Source organism: Thalassophryne amazonica, chromosome 17, assembly GCF_902500255.1.
Source record: "Thalassophryne amazonica chromosome 17, fThaAma1.1, whole genome shotgun sequence".
NCBI classification, from domain to species: Eukaryota; Metazoa; Chordata; class Actinopteri; order Batrachoidiformes; family Batrachoididae; genus Thalassophryne; species Thalassophryne amazonica.
Window position 1 is genome coordinate 1,858,557 of NC_047119.1, and position 16,752 is coordinate 1,875,308.

The 16,752-nt window shown below is 39.6% G+C and overlaps 1 protein-coding gene across 1 annotated transcript in view; it reads left to right on the forward strand.

Annotated features, from left to right (window-relative positions):
* ube2l3a (ubiquitin-conjugating enzyme E2L 3a) overlaps positions 1-12,801 on the forward strand; it is a 30,650-nt gene extending 17,849 nt beyond the window's left edge. Inside the window, exons 3-4 of the mRNA XM_034192657.1 lie at positions 6,788-6,974; positions 12,365-12,801. Coding sequence (XP_034048548.1) covers positions 6,788-6,974; positions 12,365-12,519 — 342 coding nt within the window. The 3' untranslated portion in view covers positions 12,520-12,801. The remainder of the gene's footprint in view (positions 1-6,787; positions 6,975-12,364) is intronic.
* The last annotated feature ends 3,951 nt before the right edge of the window (positions 12,802-16,752 follow it).

Here is a 16,752-nt window from a genome sequence, read left to right on the forward strand (position 1 = left end):
CGGTGGAGTGTCCTTGCCTCAAGTGGAGGAGTTTAAGTATCTCGGGGTCTTGTTCACGAGTGAGGGACAGATGGAGCATGAGATCGATAGACGGACCAGTGCAACAGCTGCAGTGATGCGGTCGCTGTATCGGGCCGTCATGGTGAAGAGAAAGCTGAGTAGGGGGGCAAAGCTCTCGATTTACTGATCAAGCTACGTTCCGATCCTCACCTATGGTCATGAGATTTGGCTCATGACCGAAAGAACGAGATCGCGAGTACAAGCAGCCAAGATGAGTTTCCTCCGCAGGGTGGTTGGGCACTCCCTTAGAGATAGGGTGAGGAGCTCGGTCACTCGGGAGGAGCTCGGAGTCGAGCCGCTGCTCCTCCACGTCAAAAGGAGTCAGTTGAGGTGGCTCGGGCATCTTTTCTGGACGCCTTGCTGGAGAGGTGTTCCGGGCACGTCCCATTGGGAGGAGGCCCCGGGGAAGACCCAGGACACGCTGGAGGGACTACATCTCTCGGCTGGCTTGGGAACGTCTTGGGGTTCCCCCGGAGGAGCTGGGGGAGGTGTGTGTGGATCGGGAGGTCTGGGCGGCTTTGCTTGAGCTGCTGCCCCCGCAACCCGACTCCGGATAAAGCGGAAGAAAATGGATGGATGGATTTTTATTGAACAAAATTGCTTTGTTTGCATTTATTTCTGATCATATATTAAAATGTGTACATAAAATATAGGGGTGGTGGTAATTCTGACCTCGACAGTATGTATGTACAGTGAGGAAAATAAGTATTTGAACACCCTGCGATTTTGCAAGTTCTCACGCTTAGAAATCATGGAGGGGTCTGAAATTTTCATCTTAGGTGCATGTCCACTGTGAGAGACATAATCTAAAAAAAATTCCGGAAATCACAATGTATGTTTTTTTTTTTTTTTTTTTTTTTTTTTTTTTTTTTTTTTATAATTTATTTGTATGTTACTGCTGCAAATAAGTATTTTCAGCAACCAGTATTTGGCTTAAACAGACCTGTTAATTTTTCTTTAAGAAGACCTCTTATTCTGCACTCATTACCTGTATTAATTGCACCTGTTTGAACTTGTTACCTGTATAAAAGACACCTGTTCACACACTCAGTCAATCACACTCCAGCCTGTTCACCATATTCAAGACCAAAGAGCTGTCTAAGGACACCAGGGACAAAACTGTAGACCTGCACAAGGCTGGGATGGACTACAGGACAACAGGCAAGCAGCTTGGTAGAAGACAACAACTGTTATGATTATTTATTAGAAAGTGGAAGAAACACAAGATGACTGTCAATCTCCCTCGGTCTGGGATTCCATGCAAGATCTCACTTTGTGGGGTAAGGATGATTCTGAGAAAGCTCAGAACTACACAGGAGGACCTGGTCAATGACCTGAAGAGAGCTGGGACCACAGTCACAAAGATTACATTAGTAACACATGATGCTGTCATGGTTTAAAATCATGCAGGCCAGCAAGGTCCCCCTGCTCAAGCCAGCACATGTCCAGGGTCATTTGATGTTTACCAGTGACCATCTGGATGATCCAGAGGAGGCATGGGAGAAGGTCATGTGGTCAGATGAGACCAGAATAGAGCTTTTTGGAATCAACTCCACTTACCATGTTTAGAGGATGAGAACAACCCCAAGAAAACCATCCCAACCGTGAAGCATGGGGGTGGAAGCATCATACTCTGGGGGTGCTCTTCTGCAAAGGGGACAGGACGACTGCACCGTTTGGAGGGGAGGATGGATGGGGTCATGTATTGCGAGATTTTGGCAAACAACCTCCTTCCCTCAGTAAGAGCATTGAAGATGGGTCATGGCTGGGTCTTCCAGCTTGACAATGACCCCAAACACACAGCCAGGGCAACTAAGGAGAGGCTCTGTAAGAAGCATTTCAAGGTCCTGGAGTGGCCTGGCCAGTCTCCAGACCTGAACTCAATAGAAAATCTTTGGAGGGAGCTGAAACTCCAAACCTGAAAGATCTAGAGAAGATCTGTATGGAGGAGTGGACCAAAATCCCTGCACCAGTGTGTGCAAACCTGGTGAAAAACTACAGGAAACGTTTGACCTCTGTAATTACAAACAAAGGCTACTGTACCAAATATTAACATTGATTTTCACAGGTGTTCAAATACTTTTGTAGCAGTAACATACAAATAAATTATAAAAAATCACACATTGTGATTTCAGGATTTTTTATTTTTTAGATTATGTCTCTCACAGTGGACATGCACCTAAGATGAAAATTTCAGACTTCTCCATGATATCTAAGTTGGAGAACTTGCAAAATCGCAGGGTGTTCAAATACTTATTTTCCTCACTGTATGTAAGTAAGTCCCTTCGGCTGCTCCCTTGTTTTGCACTCGGGGTTGCCACAGCAAATCCAAGGTAAATCTGCATGTTGACTTGGCACAGGTTTTACGCCGGATGCCCTTCCTGACGCAACTCCACATTACATGGAGAAATGTGGTAGGGGTGGGATTTGAACCCGGAACCATCTGCACTGAAACCAAGTGCATTAACCACTTGGCCACCACCCCCACACATTTTCCTCACTGTATGTACAACCCCAATTCCAATGAAGTTGGGACGTTGTGTAAAATGTAAATAAAATCAGAATACAATGATTTGCAAATCCTCTTCAACCTATATTCAGTTTAATACACCACAAAGACAAGATATTTAATGTTCAAACTGATAAACTTTATTATTTTTGTGCAAATATATGCTCATTTTGAAATGGATGCCTGCAACACGTTTCAGTAAAGTTGGGATGGGGCAACAAAAGACTGGGAAAGTTAATGCTCAAAGAATGCCTAATTGGAAACAGGTGAGTGTCATGATTTGGTATAAAAGGAGCATCCCCAAAACGCTCAGCCGTTCACAAGCAAAGATGGGGTGAGGATCACCACTTTGTGAACAACTGCATGAAAAAATAGTCCAACGGTTTAAGAACAATGTTTCTCAATATTCAATTGCAAGGAATTTAGGGATTCCATCATCTGCAGTCCATAATATAATCAGAAGATTCAGAGAATCTGGAGAACTTTATACACGTAAGCAGCAAGGCCGAAAACCAACATTGAATGCTCGTGACCTTTGATCCCTCAGGCACCACTGCAGTAAAAACCGACATCATTGTGTAAAGGATCTTACCACGTTGGCTCAGGAACACTTCAGAAAACCATTGTCAGTTAACACAGTTCGTCACTGCATCTATAAGTGCAAGTTAAAACTCTACTATGCGAAGCCATACATCAACATCCAGAAATGCTGCCGCCGGGGTGTGTTAGTGCCCATGGCATGGACAACTTACACATCTGTGATGGCACCATCAATGCTGAAAGGTACATCCAGGTTTTGGAGCAACACATGCTGCCATCCAAGCAACGTCTTTTTCAGGGACGTCCCTGCTTATTTCAGCAAGACAATGCCAAGCCACATTCTGCACGTGTTCCAACAGCGTGGCTTCGTAGTAAAAGGGTGCGGGTACTAGACTGGTCTGCCTGCAGTCCAGACCTGTCGCCCATTAAAAATGTGTGGTGCATTATGAAGCGCAAAATACGACAACGGAGACCCCGGACTGTTGAACAACTGAAGTCGTACATCAAGCAAGAATGGGAAAGAATTCCACCTACAAAGCTTCAACAATTAGTGTCCTCAGTTCCCAAACGCTTGTTGAGTGTTGTTACCACTGTCCCAGCTTTTTTGAAACATGTTGCAGGCATCCATTTCAAAATGAGCAAATATTTGCACAAAAACAATAAAGTTTATCAGTTTGAACATTAAATATCTTGTCTTTGTGGTGTATTCAATTGAATATAGGTTGAAGAGGATTTGAAAATCAGTTTATTTACATTTAGTAAACCTAGTTACAGCGCTGTAACTAGGTTTAAGGATATGATTCCTTCTTTATGTTCTCTAATGCCATATACCAACACAGTGCAGAGTAGCTACCTAAACTCTGTAAGTGAGATAGAGTATCTCATCAATAGTTTTACATCCTCATTGAAGACAACTTTGGATGCTGTACCTCCTCTGAAAAAGAGAGCTTTAAATCAGAAGTGCCTGACTCCGTGGTATAACTCTCAAACTCGCAGCTTAAAGCAGATAACCCAGAAGTTGGAGAGGAAATGGCGTCTCACTAATTTAGAAGATCTTCACTTAGCCTGTTGCTCTATAAAAAAGCCCTCCGTAAAGCTAGGACATCTTATTACTCATCACTAATTGAAGAAAAAATAAGAACAACCCCAGGTTTCTTTTCAGCACTGTAGCCAGGCTGACAGAGTCAGAGCTCTATTGAGCCGAGTATTCCTTTAACTTTAACTAGTGATGACTTCATGACTTTCTTTGCTAATAAAATTTTAACTATTAGAGAAAAAATTACTCATAACCATCCCAAAGACGTATCGTTATCTTTGGCTGCTTTCAGTGATGCCGGTATTTGGTTAGACTCTTTCTCTCCGATTGTTCTGTCTGAGTTATTTTCATTAGTTACTTCCTCCAAACCATCAACATGTCTATTAGACCCCATTCCTACCAGGCTGCTCAAGGAAGCCCTACCATTAATTAATGCTTTGATCTTAAATATGATCAGTCTATCTTTATTAGTTGGCTATGCACCACAGGCTTTTAAGGTGACAGTAATTAAACCATTACTTAAAAAGCCATCACTTGACCAGCTATCTTAGCTAATTATAGGCCAATCTCCAACCTTCCTTTTCTCTCAAAAATTCTCGAAAGGGTAGTTATAAAACAACTAACTGATCATCTGCAGAGGAATGGTCTATTTGAAGAGTTTCAGTCAGGTTTTAGAATTCATCATAGTACAGAAACAGCATTAGTGAAGGTTACAAATGATCTTCTTATGGCCTCGGACAGTGGACTCATCTCTGTGCTTGTTCTGTTAGACCTCAGTGCTGCTTTTGATACTGTTGACCATAAAATTTTATTAGAGATTAGAGCATGCCATAGGTATTAAAGGCACTGTGCTGTGGTGGTTTGAATCATATTTATCTAATAGATTACAATTTGTTCATGTAAATGGGAAATCTTTTTCACAGACTAAGGTTAATTATGGAGTTCCACAAGGTTCTGTGCTAGGACCAATTTTATTCACTTTATACATGTTTCCCTTAAGCAGTATTATTAGACGGCATTGCTTAAATTTTCATTGTTACGCAGATGTTACCCAGCTTTATCTATCCATGAAGCCAGAGGACACACACCAATTAGCTAAACTGCAGGATTGTCTTACAGACATAAAGACATGGATGACCTCTAATTTCCTGCTTTTAAACTCAGATAAAACTGAAGTTATTGTACTTGGCCCCACAAATCTTAGAAACATGGTGTCTAACCAGATCCTTACTCTGGATGGCATTACCCTGACCTCTAGTAATACTGTGAGAAATCTTGGAGTCATTTTTGATCAGGATATGTCATTCAATGCACATATTAAACAAATATGTAGGACTGCTTTTTTGCATTTGCGCAATATCTCTAAAATTAGAAAGGTCTTGTCTCAGAGTGATGCTGAAAAACTAATTCATGCATTTATTTCCTCTAGGCTGGACTATTGTAATTCATTATTATCAGGTTGTCCTAAAAGTTCCCTGAAAAGCCTTCAGTTAATTCAAAATGCTGCAGCTAGAGTGCTAACAGGGACTAGGAGAGAGCATATCTCACCCATATTGGCCTCTCTTCATTGGCTTCCTGTTAATTCTAGAATAGAATTTAAAATTCTTCTTCTTACTTATAAGGTTTTGAATAATCAGGTCCCATCTTATCTTAGGGACCTCATAGTACCATATCACCCCAATAGAGCGCTTTGCTCTCAGACTGCAGGCTTACTTGTAGTTCCTAGGGTTTGTAAGAGTAGAATGGGAGGCAGAGCCTTCAGCTTTCAGGCTCCTCTCCTGTGGAACCAGCTCCCAATTCAGATCAGGGAGACAGACACCCTCTCTACTTTTAAGATTAGGCTTAAAACTTTCGTTTTTGCTAAAGCTTATAGTTAGGGCTGGATCAGGTGACCCTGAACCATCCCTTAGTTATGCTGCTATAGACTTAGACTGCTGGGGGGGTTCCCATGATGCACTGAGTGTTTGTTTCTTTCTCTTTTTGCTCTGTATGCACCACTCTGCATTTAATCATTAGTGATTGATCTCTGCTCCCCTCCACAGCATGTCTTTTTCCTGGTTCTCTCCCTCAGCCCCAACCAGTCCCAGCAGAAGACTGCCCCTCCCTGAGCCTGGTTCTGCTGGAGGTTTCTTCCTGTTAAAAGCGAGTTTTTCCTTCCCACTGTCGCCAAGTGCTTGCTCACAGGGGGTCGTTTTGACCGTTGGGATTTTTCCGTAATTATTGTATAGCTTTGCCTTACAATATAAAGCGCCTTGGGGCAACTGTTTGTTGTGATTTGGCGCTATATAAATAAAATTGATTTGATTTTACACAACATCCCAACTTCATTGGAATTGTGTGTGTTCGCTGTAGTTTGGTTAATCTTGGCATTTTCCTCAGTCTTGCTTGGCATCAACATAAACTTCAGGGTCTCTGCAAGCAAAAAAGAAACATGAGTGATTAAGTTTGTAGTATTTAAGCGTCAAACCTAGTGTTTTAAATGTTGTATTTTTTTTTTTTTTTGGGACACTATTATATAATTAGTATGTGTGTGTCTGATGTTTATATGTAAGATTTGAATGCCATCTAAATGCTGTTTTGAGTTCACAGCAGTTGCTGGTCTGTTTGTCTTGCTTGTCTAATAACCAGTATTGTTTTCCAAGGATTGTCCACCATATGATAAAGGCGCATTTCGAATTGAGATCAACTTCCCTGCGGAGTACCCCTTTAAGCCACCCAAAATTACTTTCAAGACTAAAATCTACCATCCAAACATTGATGAGAAGGGCCAGGTCTGCCTACCTATAATCAGTGCGGAATCCTGGAAGCCAGCCACGAAAACGTACCAAGGTGTGTGAGATCTGGTTTTGTGTTGGTGTCATATATTTAAAAAAATAAACAACTGCCGTATCTGTGGGTTTTAGATATTTCATTAATGTATTGACACTAGCATTCAAGCAGCCTAGGGGAAATGGTTTTGCTGCAGGCTACTTGGGGAAATGCAGAGAATTGAATCACATCACTGACAATCTTTCGCTCTCTTGCTTGCTTTAACTGACTCTCTCTCACTCACACATCACTTCAGTCTGTCAAGAGTTTGACAGTGTATACCTTTTGGTATATATTTTAGACAAACTGCTTTAACCATTTTAATTTTCAATTGGGGGCCAAATAGGGGTCAATGAAGAATTGCGCAGTGGTCAAAATTAAAAAATGTTCCAATCATATTGAAAGCTATACCACATTGTGTCTGATCATAACAATTCCAAAAAGGTGTAGTTTGGACTATCTGTGACTGAATGTTATGGGGTAAAAACAGCAAGAATGGTGACAAAGGCCAATTTCAGTTTGTACAGGAGTCAAAAGTTAGTTACTCCAATTTTGTTAAAAAGTGGTGCAAATTATTGGTTATTAGGGTTTCAAGAAGGAATAGTTTGCACCATGTGTCATGCTTAGTTATCATGTTACGGGGTAACATATGTCAAATGGCATATAATCCAATGGTCAGCGACATTGTTTGACCCTTACTTTACAGACCAAGCATTGAACACAGTCAAAACTATTCAACTCCATAATATTCAGTCACAGATAGTCCAAGCTATACCCTTTTGGAATCTTCATGATCAGACAAATAATGTGGTATAGCTTTCAACATGATTGGAGCATTTTTAAATTTTGACCCCTGTGTAATTCTTCAATTGACCCCTACCTGGCTGCCTATTGGAAATTTGGGTAGCTAATATGCTATTACAAAAGAGTAATTTCTAAGGTGTATGTGTGCCAATTTTGGTGCTTTTTTCCAGAAATGAACAATTGCTACAGTTCTCTGCTCCACTATGGTAGGAATTGGTTTCTTTGTATACAGAGCATCTGGAAAATTTTCACAATGCTTCATTTTTTCCACATTTTATGTTACAGCCTTATTCCAAAATGATGAAATTATTATTTTTTTCCCTTAAAATTCTACACACAATACCCCGTTATGACAATGTGAAAAAAGATTCATTTGAGATTTTTGCAAATTTATTAAAAATAAATTTAAAAATCACATGTCCATAAGTATTCACAGTCTTTGCCATGAAGCTCAAAATTGAGCTCAGGTGCCTCCTGTTTCCATTGATCATCCTTGAGATGTTTCTGCAGCTTAATTGGAGTCCACCTGGGGTAAATTCATTTGATTGGACATGATTTTGAAAGACACACACACCTGTCTACATATAAGGTCCCACAGTTGACAGTCGGAGCACAAACCAAGCATGAAGTTAAAGGAATTGTCTGTAGACCTCTGAGACAGGATTGTCTGGAGGCACAAATCTGGGGAAGGGAACAGAAACATTTCTGCTGCTTTGAAGGTCCCAATGAGCACAGTGGCCACCATCATCTGTAAATGGAAGAAGTTCAGATCCACCAGGACTCTTCCTAGAGTTGGACGCCCGTCTAAACTGAGCGATCGGGGGAGAAGGACCTTAGGGAGGTGACCAAGAACCTGATGGTCACTCTGTCAGAGCTGCATCATTCCTCTGTGGAGAGAGGAGAACCTTCCAGAAGGACAACCATCTCTGCAGCAATCCACCAATCAGGCCTGTATGGTAGAGTGGCCAGACAGAAGCCACTCCTTAGTAAAAGGCACATGGCAGCCCACCTGGAGTTTGACAAGACACCTGAAGGACTCTCAGACCAGGAGAAACAAAATTCTCAGGTACGATGAGACAAAGATTGAACTCTTTGGCGTCATGTTTGGAGGAAACCAGGCACCATCCCTACTGTGAAGCATGGTGGTGGCAGCATCATGCTGTGGGGATGTTTTTCAGCAGCAGGAACTGGGAGACTAGTCAGGATTGAGGGAAAGATGAATGCAGCAATGTACAGAGACATCCTGGATGAAAACCTGTTCCAGAGCGCTCTTGACGTCAGACTGGGGCGACGGTTCATCTTTCAGCAGGACAATGACCCTAAGCACACAGCAAAGATATCAAAGGAGTGGCTTCAGGACAACTCTGTGAATGACCTTGAGTGGCCCAGCCAGAGCCCAGACCTGAATTTGACTGAACATCAACATGGGGAGGTGATGGTCTCGTGTTTAAAGCGTTGGGCTATTTAATAGCTGTTAAAGTTCAGCGTTCTCGCCTGCTTTTTGTGATCTGTGCGTCTGCACATCACCACAGCTTCTCCATGTCAGGGGTTTTGTTTTGTTTTGTTGTTTTTTTTTTTTTTTGTGGCTCAGTTCATTCATATATTCTCATTTTTAAATATGTTTTTAAAGCTATTTGACCATTTATTTCATCTCATGATCTCATAAATTCAGCATACGACGCGCACATGGTGTGAACAGGATGGTAACGGCAGAATCACACCTTTAGAGAAAGTTCAGAGAGAAGTAAGGCAGCTTCACGTTTTTTTTTTTTTTGTTTTTTTTTTTTTACTTGTTCACTCGGGTTAAAATCCTCTCTGCTCCGCGCTCGCTGCGCACTGATGGTTGTCAGACTCTCCTGAATGGAAGCATGACACGTTAATCTCCCTCACGCACCCCCTCCCTCCCAGCCTGCAGCCTGTTGAGTCCGCGCGCAGTGTGTGCGCGCTGTTACATCCACAATATAGCAGCACAAACTCATCTTTCTTCATCAGTCGCATATTTAGAGAACATTTCTTTATATTGATACTTAAACTGAATAATATTTGGACACCGCTTGAGTTCCTCCGTCACTTTATTCCACATTTTAGGGTCACAAATGGAGATACAGAAACCTTTTCCTGGTCGCCCGAGCGCCAGCAGTTTTAAAATAACAAGCCCCGTAGATTATATTTACCCCTCTGTCCGAGAAAAATTCTTGAATTCTAAAGGGTAGTTGCTTGTTTTTCACTTTATACATTAATTGAACCGTCTTAAATGCAATCATATCATGGAGTTTTAATATTTTAGATTTAATGAACAATGGATTAGTCTGATCTCGATAACCTTCATTATGACTTGTTCTGCTCTTTTTTTTTTTGAAAAATGAATAATGGTTGCAATGTAGTTTTATAATTGTTGCCCCAAACTTCAGCACAGTAAGTCAGGTAGGGTGAAACCAATGAACAATACAGAGTATGTAGTGTTTTGGAATCAAGAACATGCTTTGCTTTATTTAATACTGCAATACATGTTGATAGTTTCTTATGAATACGTCCTTTCAGTTTCTAAATGCTAATTGTTGCAGATTTTCTCCTGAACAAAACAGGTTTGTCTCGTCTGCAAAGAGAACTGCTTAAAACAAACCCAAAACTTTGCATAAATCATTGATGTACAAAATAATTTTGGTCCCAACACAGAACCCTGGGGAAGCCCACAAATGATGTCCAGATATGAAGAACAGTAGTCCCTCAGTTTAACAAACTGTTTCCAGTTTTGTAAGTAACTTTTAATCCAGTTCAGAGCCATCCCTCTGATCCCATACAGTTCCATCTTTTGAAGTAATATGTTGTGTCAAAAGCCTTTCTTAGGTCAATAAATAAACCTATTACTATTTCCTTTTGGTCCACGTTTATTGATTTTTTCTGTTGAATTGAACAGTGCCAATGCAGTGGATCTTTTCGCTCTAAAACCATATCGACTTTCATCAAGCAAGTTGTGGTGTTCTATAAATTCTTCCAATCTGTTGTTATAAGGTTTTTCCAATATCTTTAAAAATTGTGACAATAGAGACACAGGCCTGTAATTAGTAAAAAGATGTTTGCTACCAGATTTAAATAAAGGTATCACTTTTGCCACTTACATACTGTTTGGAACAGTTACAGTTTGAAATAATTTATTAAAAATATGTGATAATGGTTTTGCGATTTCAGCAATTATTTGCTTTACTAAAGTCATCATCGTTATAATCTGTAGACTTTTTACTTTTATATTTACTAATTACATTAATAATTTCTAGAACAAGAAATATTGTGTGTGGGTTTCTATTAATTAATTGCTGATCTTCCCATGGGCTGTGTGGAATTTCAGCTGCCAGATCTGGCCCAACATTACCAAAAAATTATTGAAACTATTCACTACTTGGCTGATGTTATATTCATCTTTGTTGTTATAAGTAAAGTATATAGGCTAGTTACTTGATTTGGGTTTATTCTGAATCCATATTGCTGTTCACTAAGTATATGATGGTTAGCAATAAAATCATTTAGCTTCTTTGCAAATGCCTTTTCCAAAATTTTTGAAAATTGTGGCAACAGTGAGATTGGCCTGTAGATTGAAAAAACATGTTTGTCACCAGATTTGAACAGCAGAATCACTTTAGCTTTTTCATTTTAGAAGGAAATTTCCCAGTCATTAATGACAAATTACAAATATAAGTTAAAGGTTTAACAATACAGTTAATAATCTTTTTATCAAAAACATGTCAAAATTATAAATGTCAGTTGTTTTACCTTTTTAATTTATTAACTGCGTTAATTATTTCTTTCATCTGTTTCTTAAACATTGAATCCAAACTGTATTGATTGTTTTGCTGTTATCCAAGGAACACATTTTAGGGGATACAATTGAATTAGCTACATTTTTACCCACATTAACAAAATAATCATTGAAGTGGTCAACTATGGGTTTATGTTCCTTAATGATTGTGTCTGTAGCTGTGTAAAAATAAGCTGGATAGTCTTTAACAACTTTTGTTTTTGATGATTTCATTTCAAAGCTTCCAAGTGCCTGTAATATTTTTTTTTTCGATTAAAGCTGTATATTTTAAGACTGTAACATAACAAAATGTGGAAAAAGTGAAGTGTTAAGTACTTTATGGATGCACTAGAAGGAGGTAAATCTGCCTCCAAACACAAGATTTCAGAAAATGACCTTTGATTTTTATTTAGTTTTAATACTTAAAATGTTATTCCCACAAAGCACCATACAAAAATTTAGCCTTTTGCCTATTGGTTTTTCAGGTATTTCGCTGTAAAAACAGTGGGTACAGAAAAAGATACCAAGTTCAATAAGTCATTACTTTTGAATTATTCGTGCTACCTGCATGAAAGTTTCAGGAGTTGTTCTTAATTGCTGTGTGTCATTTACTACTATGAAAGAAGAGCTGCAGTTGCATATTTGTCAGGTAATAGCCTACAGAAAACCTAAAAATTATAATTGTGCTTTGGAACAGTTTTGGTCCTATGTATTTCCACATTGAAGCACATCAGATCTTTCAAATTTGTGTTATACTATTTTAAGTCTCTTGATGATTTCTGATACAAGGTTTTGTTTTGTTTTTTTCCTGCAGTGATCGAGAATCTCGTTGCTATAGTAAACACCCCTCAGCCTGAACATCCTCTGAGGGCAGACCTGGCGGAGGAATACGCTAAAGACCGTGCAAAATTCCTGAAGACTGCAGAGGAGCACACAAAGAAATACAGTGAAAAGCGACCTGTAGACTGACAGCACTGACCCAGTCTAAGATGCTGGCCTTTGCTTTCCGTTTTCCTCTTTAAAGACCCTGTTGTGACTCTATTCTGGCTCCAAATCACACACAGATGCCCCGTTCTCGTATATGATTCTTGCATCGTTTTAGCACACTCCCATTACTCATTAGCAGAGGCTTGACTTTAATTTACTTTGCCAAAAAAAAAAGCAGGACTTTTTGGTGAACAGGCACATTCTTGCCTCTTGGTGTCACCTTTTGGTTAACTTCTTTCTACAGTGTTTTTTTTTTTTTTTTAAGGTAAAGTAAGACTTGTCAGGTATGGCATCATGATCTCTCTATATAAAAATTAGAAACAAAAAACAAATTTGCTGTTCTGCTTAGATAAAATTTCACTTGCCTCTCTAAACTACTGGTAATGTTAAGCAAACGCAGGCCTGTTTTCAACATTTGCCTCATGCACAGCAGCTAATTCAGACTGTAAAATGCCCTTTCATTTTGCTTTTTCTTTTCTCTAACAATAACCTCGGGACTAACCTGTTTCACTCTATGGAAATTGAAGTTGGTTACATAAACCAGATGTACAAGAAACTGAAAAGAAATTTACGCAAATGAAACAATGTGTTCTTGGAAGTGTTTGCATACTTTGACTTCATTTTAACTATTGGAGAAAAAAATTACTCATAACCATCCCAAAGACGTATCGTTATCTTTGGCTGCTTTCAGTGATGCCGGTATTTGGTTAGACTCTTTCTCTCCGATTGTTCTGTCTGAGTTATTTTCATTAGTTACTTCATCCAAACCATCAACATGTTTATTAGACCCCATTCCTACCAGGCTGCTCAAGGAAGCCCTACCATTATTTAATGCTTCGATCTTAAATATGATCAATCTATCTTTATTAGTTGGCTATGTACCACAGGCTTTTAAGGTGGCAGTAATTAAACCATTACTTAAAAAGCCATCACTTGACCCAGCTATCTTAGCTAATTATAGGCCAATCTCCAACCTTCCTTTTCTCTCAAAAATTCTTGAAAGGGTAGTTGTAAAACAGCTAACTGATCATCTGCAGAGGAATGGTCTATTTGAAGAGTTTCAGTCAGGTTTTAGAATTCATCATAGTACAGAAACAGCTTTAGTGAAGGTTACAAATGATCATCTTATGGCCTCGGACAGTGGACTCATCTCTGCTTGTTCTGTTAGACCTCAGTGCTGCTTTTGATACTGTTGACCATAAAATTTTATTACAGAGATTAGAGCATGCCATAGGTATTAAAGGCACTGCGCTGCGGTGGTTTGAATCATATTTGTCTAATAGATTACAATTTGTTCATGTAAATGGGGAATCTTCTTCACAGACTAAAGTTAATTATGGAGTTCCTCAAGGTTCTGTGCTAGGACCAATTTTATTCACTTTATACATGCTTCCCTTAGGCAGTATTATTAGACGGTATTGCTTAAATTTTCATTGTTACGCAGATGATACCCAGCTTTATCTATCCATGAAGCCAGAGGACACACACCAATTAGCTAAACTGCAGGATTGTCTTACAGACATAAAGACATGGATGACCTCTAATTTCCTGCTTTTAAACTCAGATAAAACTGAAGTTATTGTACTTGGCCCCACAAATCTTAGAAACATGGTGTCTAACCAGATCCTTACTCTGGATGGCATTACCCTGACCTCTAGTAATACTGTGAGAAATCTTGGAGTCATTTTTGATCAGGATATGTCATTCAAAGCGCATAATCAACAAATATGTAGGACTGCTTTTTTGCATTTACGCAATATCTCTAAAATCAGAAAGGTCTTGTCTCAGAGTGATGCTGAAAAACTAATTCATGCATTTATTTCCTCTAGGCTGGACTATTGTAATTCATTATTATCAGGTTGTCCTAAAAGTTCCCTAAAAAGCCTTCAGTTAATTCAAAATGCTGCAGCTAGAGTACTGACGGGGACTAGAAGGAGAGAGCATATCTCACCCATATTGGCCTCTCTTCATTGGCTTCCTGTTAATTCTAGAATAGAATTTAAAATTCTTCTTCTTACTTATAAGGTTTTGAATAATCAGGTCCCATCTTATCTTAGGGACCTCGTAGTACCATATCACCCCAATAGAGCGCTTCGCTCTCAGACTGCAGGCTTACTTGTAGTTCCTAGGGTTTGTAAGAGTAGAATGGGAGGCAGAGCCTTCAGCTTTCAGGCTCCTCTCCTGTGGAACCAGCTCCCAATTCAGATCAGGGAGACAGACACCCTCTCTACTTTTAAGATTAGGCTTAAAACTTTCCTTTTTGCTAAAGCTTATACTTAGGGCTGGATCAGGTGACCCTGAACCATCCCTTAGTTATGCTGCTATAGACGTAGACTGCTGGGGGGTTCCCATGATGCACTGTTTCTTTCTCTTTTTGCTCTGTATGCACCACTCTGCATTTAATCATTAGTGATTGATCTCTGCTCCCCTCCACAGCATGTCTTTTTCCTGGTTCTCTCCCTCAGCCCCAACCAGTCCCAGCAGAAGACTGCCCCTCCCTGAGCCTGGTTCTGCTGGAGGTTTCTTCCTGTTAAAAGGGAGTTTTTCCTTCCCACTGTAGCCAAGTGCTTGCTCACAGGGGGTCGTTTTGACCGTTGGGGTTTTACATAATTATTGTATGGCCTTGCCTTACAATATAAAGCACCTTGGGGCAACTGTTTGTTGTGATTTGGCGCTATATAAAAAAAAATTGATTGATTGATTGCTGGTGGGGTGGTAGTAACATCATGTGCATGTGTCAGTAATGTACACAGTTCTGTGAAATGTTTGACCACTTGAGGTTTTGAACATTTTATTTATTCATGTCAACAATGGGAAAAATTAGATTGTTAAAAACTTCTTTATATTAAAATTTCTAAAATTATGCCCTTTAAACTGTGTGAAAACAAATCTCTACATGACACATTCAGAATATCAAAGCCAAAGTGATGGCGTGCGTAAGTGTACCACTTTGGTAGAACGTGGCAAGTCGGGGGATGAATACATGAATGCTTCCAAGTCACTGAATGTGCCTTGAACTTCATTTTCATCAGTTACTAAGAAATGCAAACGGGATGGTACTATTTGGTGAATTTGTCTGGAGTAGGCAGTTCTCAAAACGTGTGTCAGGAGGCGCCGCCCATGACAACTGAAAGTTCCGTAGGGTTCTGTTTGGCGAAACAACAGTGCAGCTTTTGCTTCATGTTGGAGTGGAACAGAGAATTTTCTTGAATATACAACCCCTGGCAAAAATGATGGAATCACCGGCCTCGGAGGATGTTCATTCAGTTGTTCAATTTTGTAGAAAAAAAGCAGATCACAGACATGACACAAAACTAAAGTCATTTCAAATGGCAACTTTCTGGCTTTAAGAAACACTATAAGAAATCAGGAAAAAAAAATTGTGGCAGTCAGTAACGGTTACTTTTTTAGACCAAGCAGAGGGAAAAAAATATGGAATCAATTCTGAGGAAAAAATGATGGAATCATGAAAAACAAAAGAACGCTCCAACACATCACTAGTATTTTGTTGCACCACCTCTGGCTTTTATAACAGCTTGCAGTCTCTGAGGCATGGACTTAATGAGTGACAAACAGTACTCTTCATCAATCTGGCTCCAACTTTCTCTGATTGCTGTTGCCAGATCAGCTTTGCAGGTTGGAGCCTTGTCATGGACCATTTTCTTCAACTTCCACCAAAGATTTTCAATTGGATTAAGATCCGGACTATTTGCAGGCCATGACATTGACCCTATATGTCTTTTTGCAAGGAATGTTTTCACAGTTTTTGCTCTATGGCAAGATGCATTATCATCTTGAAAAATTATTTCATCATCCCCAAACATCCTTTCAATTGATGGGATAAGAAAAGTGTCCAAAATATCAACGTAAACTTGTGCATTTATTGATGATGTAATGACAGCCATCTCCCCAGTGCCTTTACCTGACATGCAGCCCCATATCATCAATGACTGTGGAAATTTACATGTTCTCTTCAGGCAGTCATCTTTTTAAATCTCATTGGAACGGCACCAAACAAAAGTTCCAGCATCATCACCTTGCCCAATGCAGATTTGAGATTCATCACTGAATATGACTTTCATCCACAGTCCACGATTGCTTTTCCTTAGCCCATTGTAACCTTGTTTTTTTCTGTTTAGGTGTTAATGATGGCTTTCGTTTAGCTTTTCTGTATGTAAATCCCAATTTCCTTTAGGCAGTTTCTTACAGTTCAGT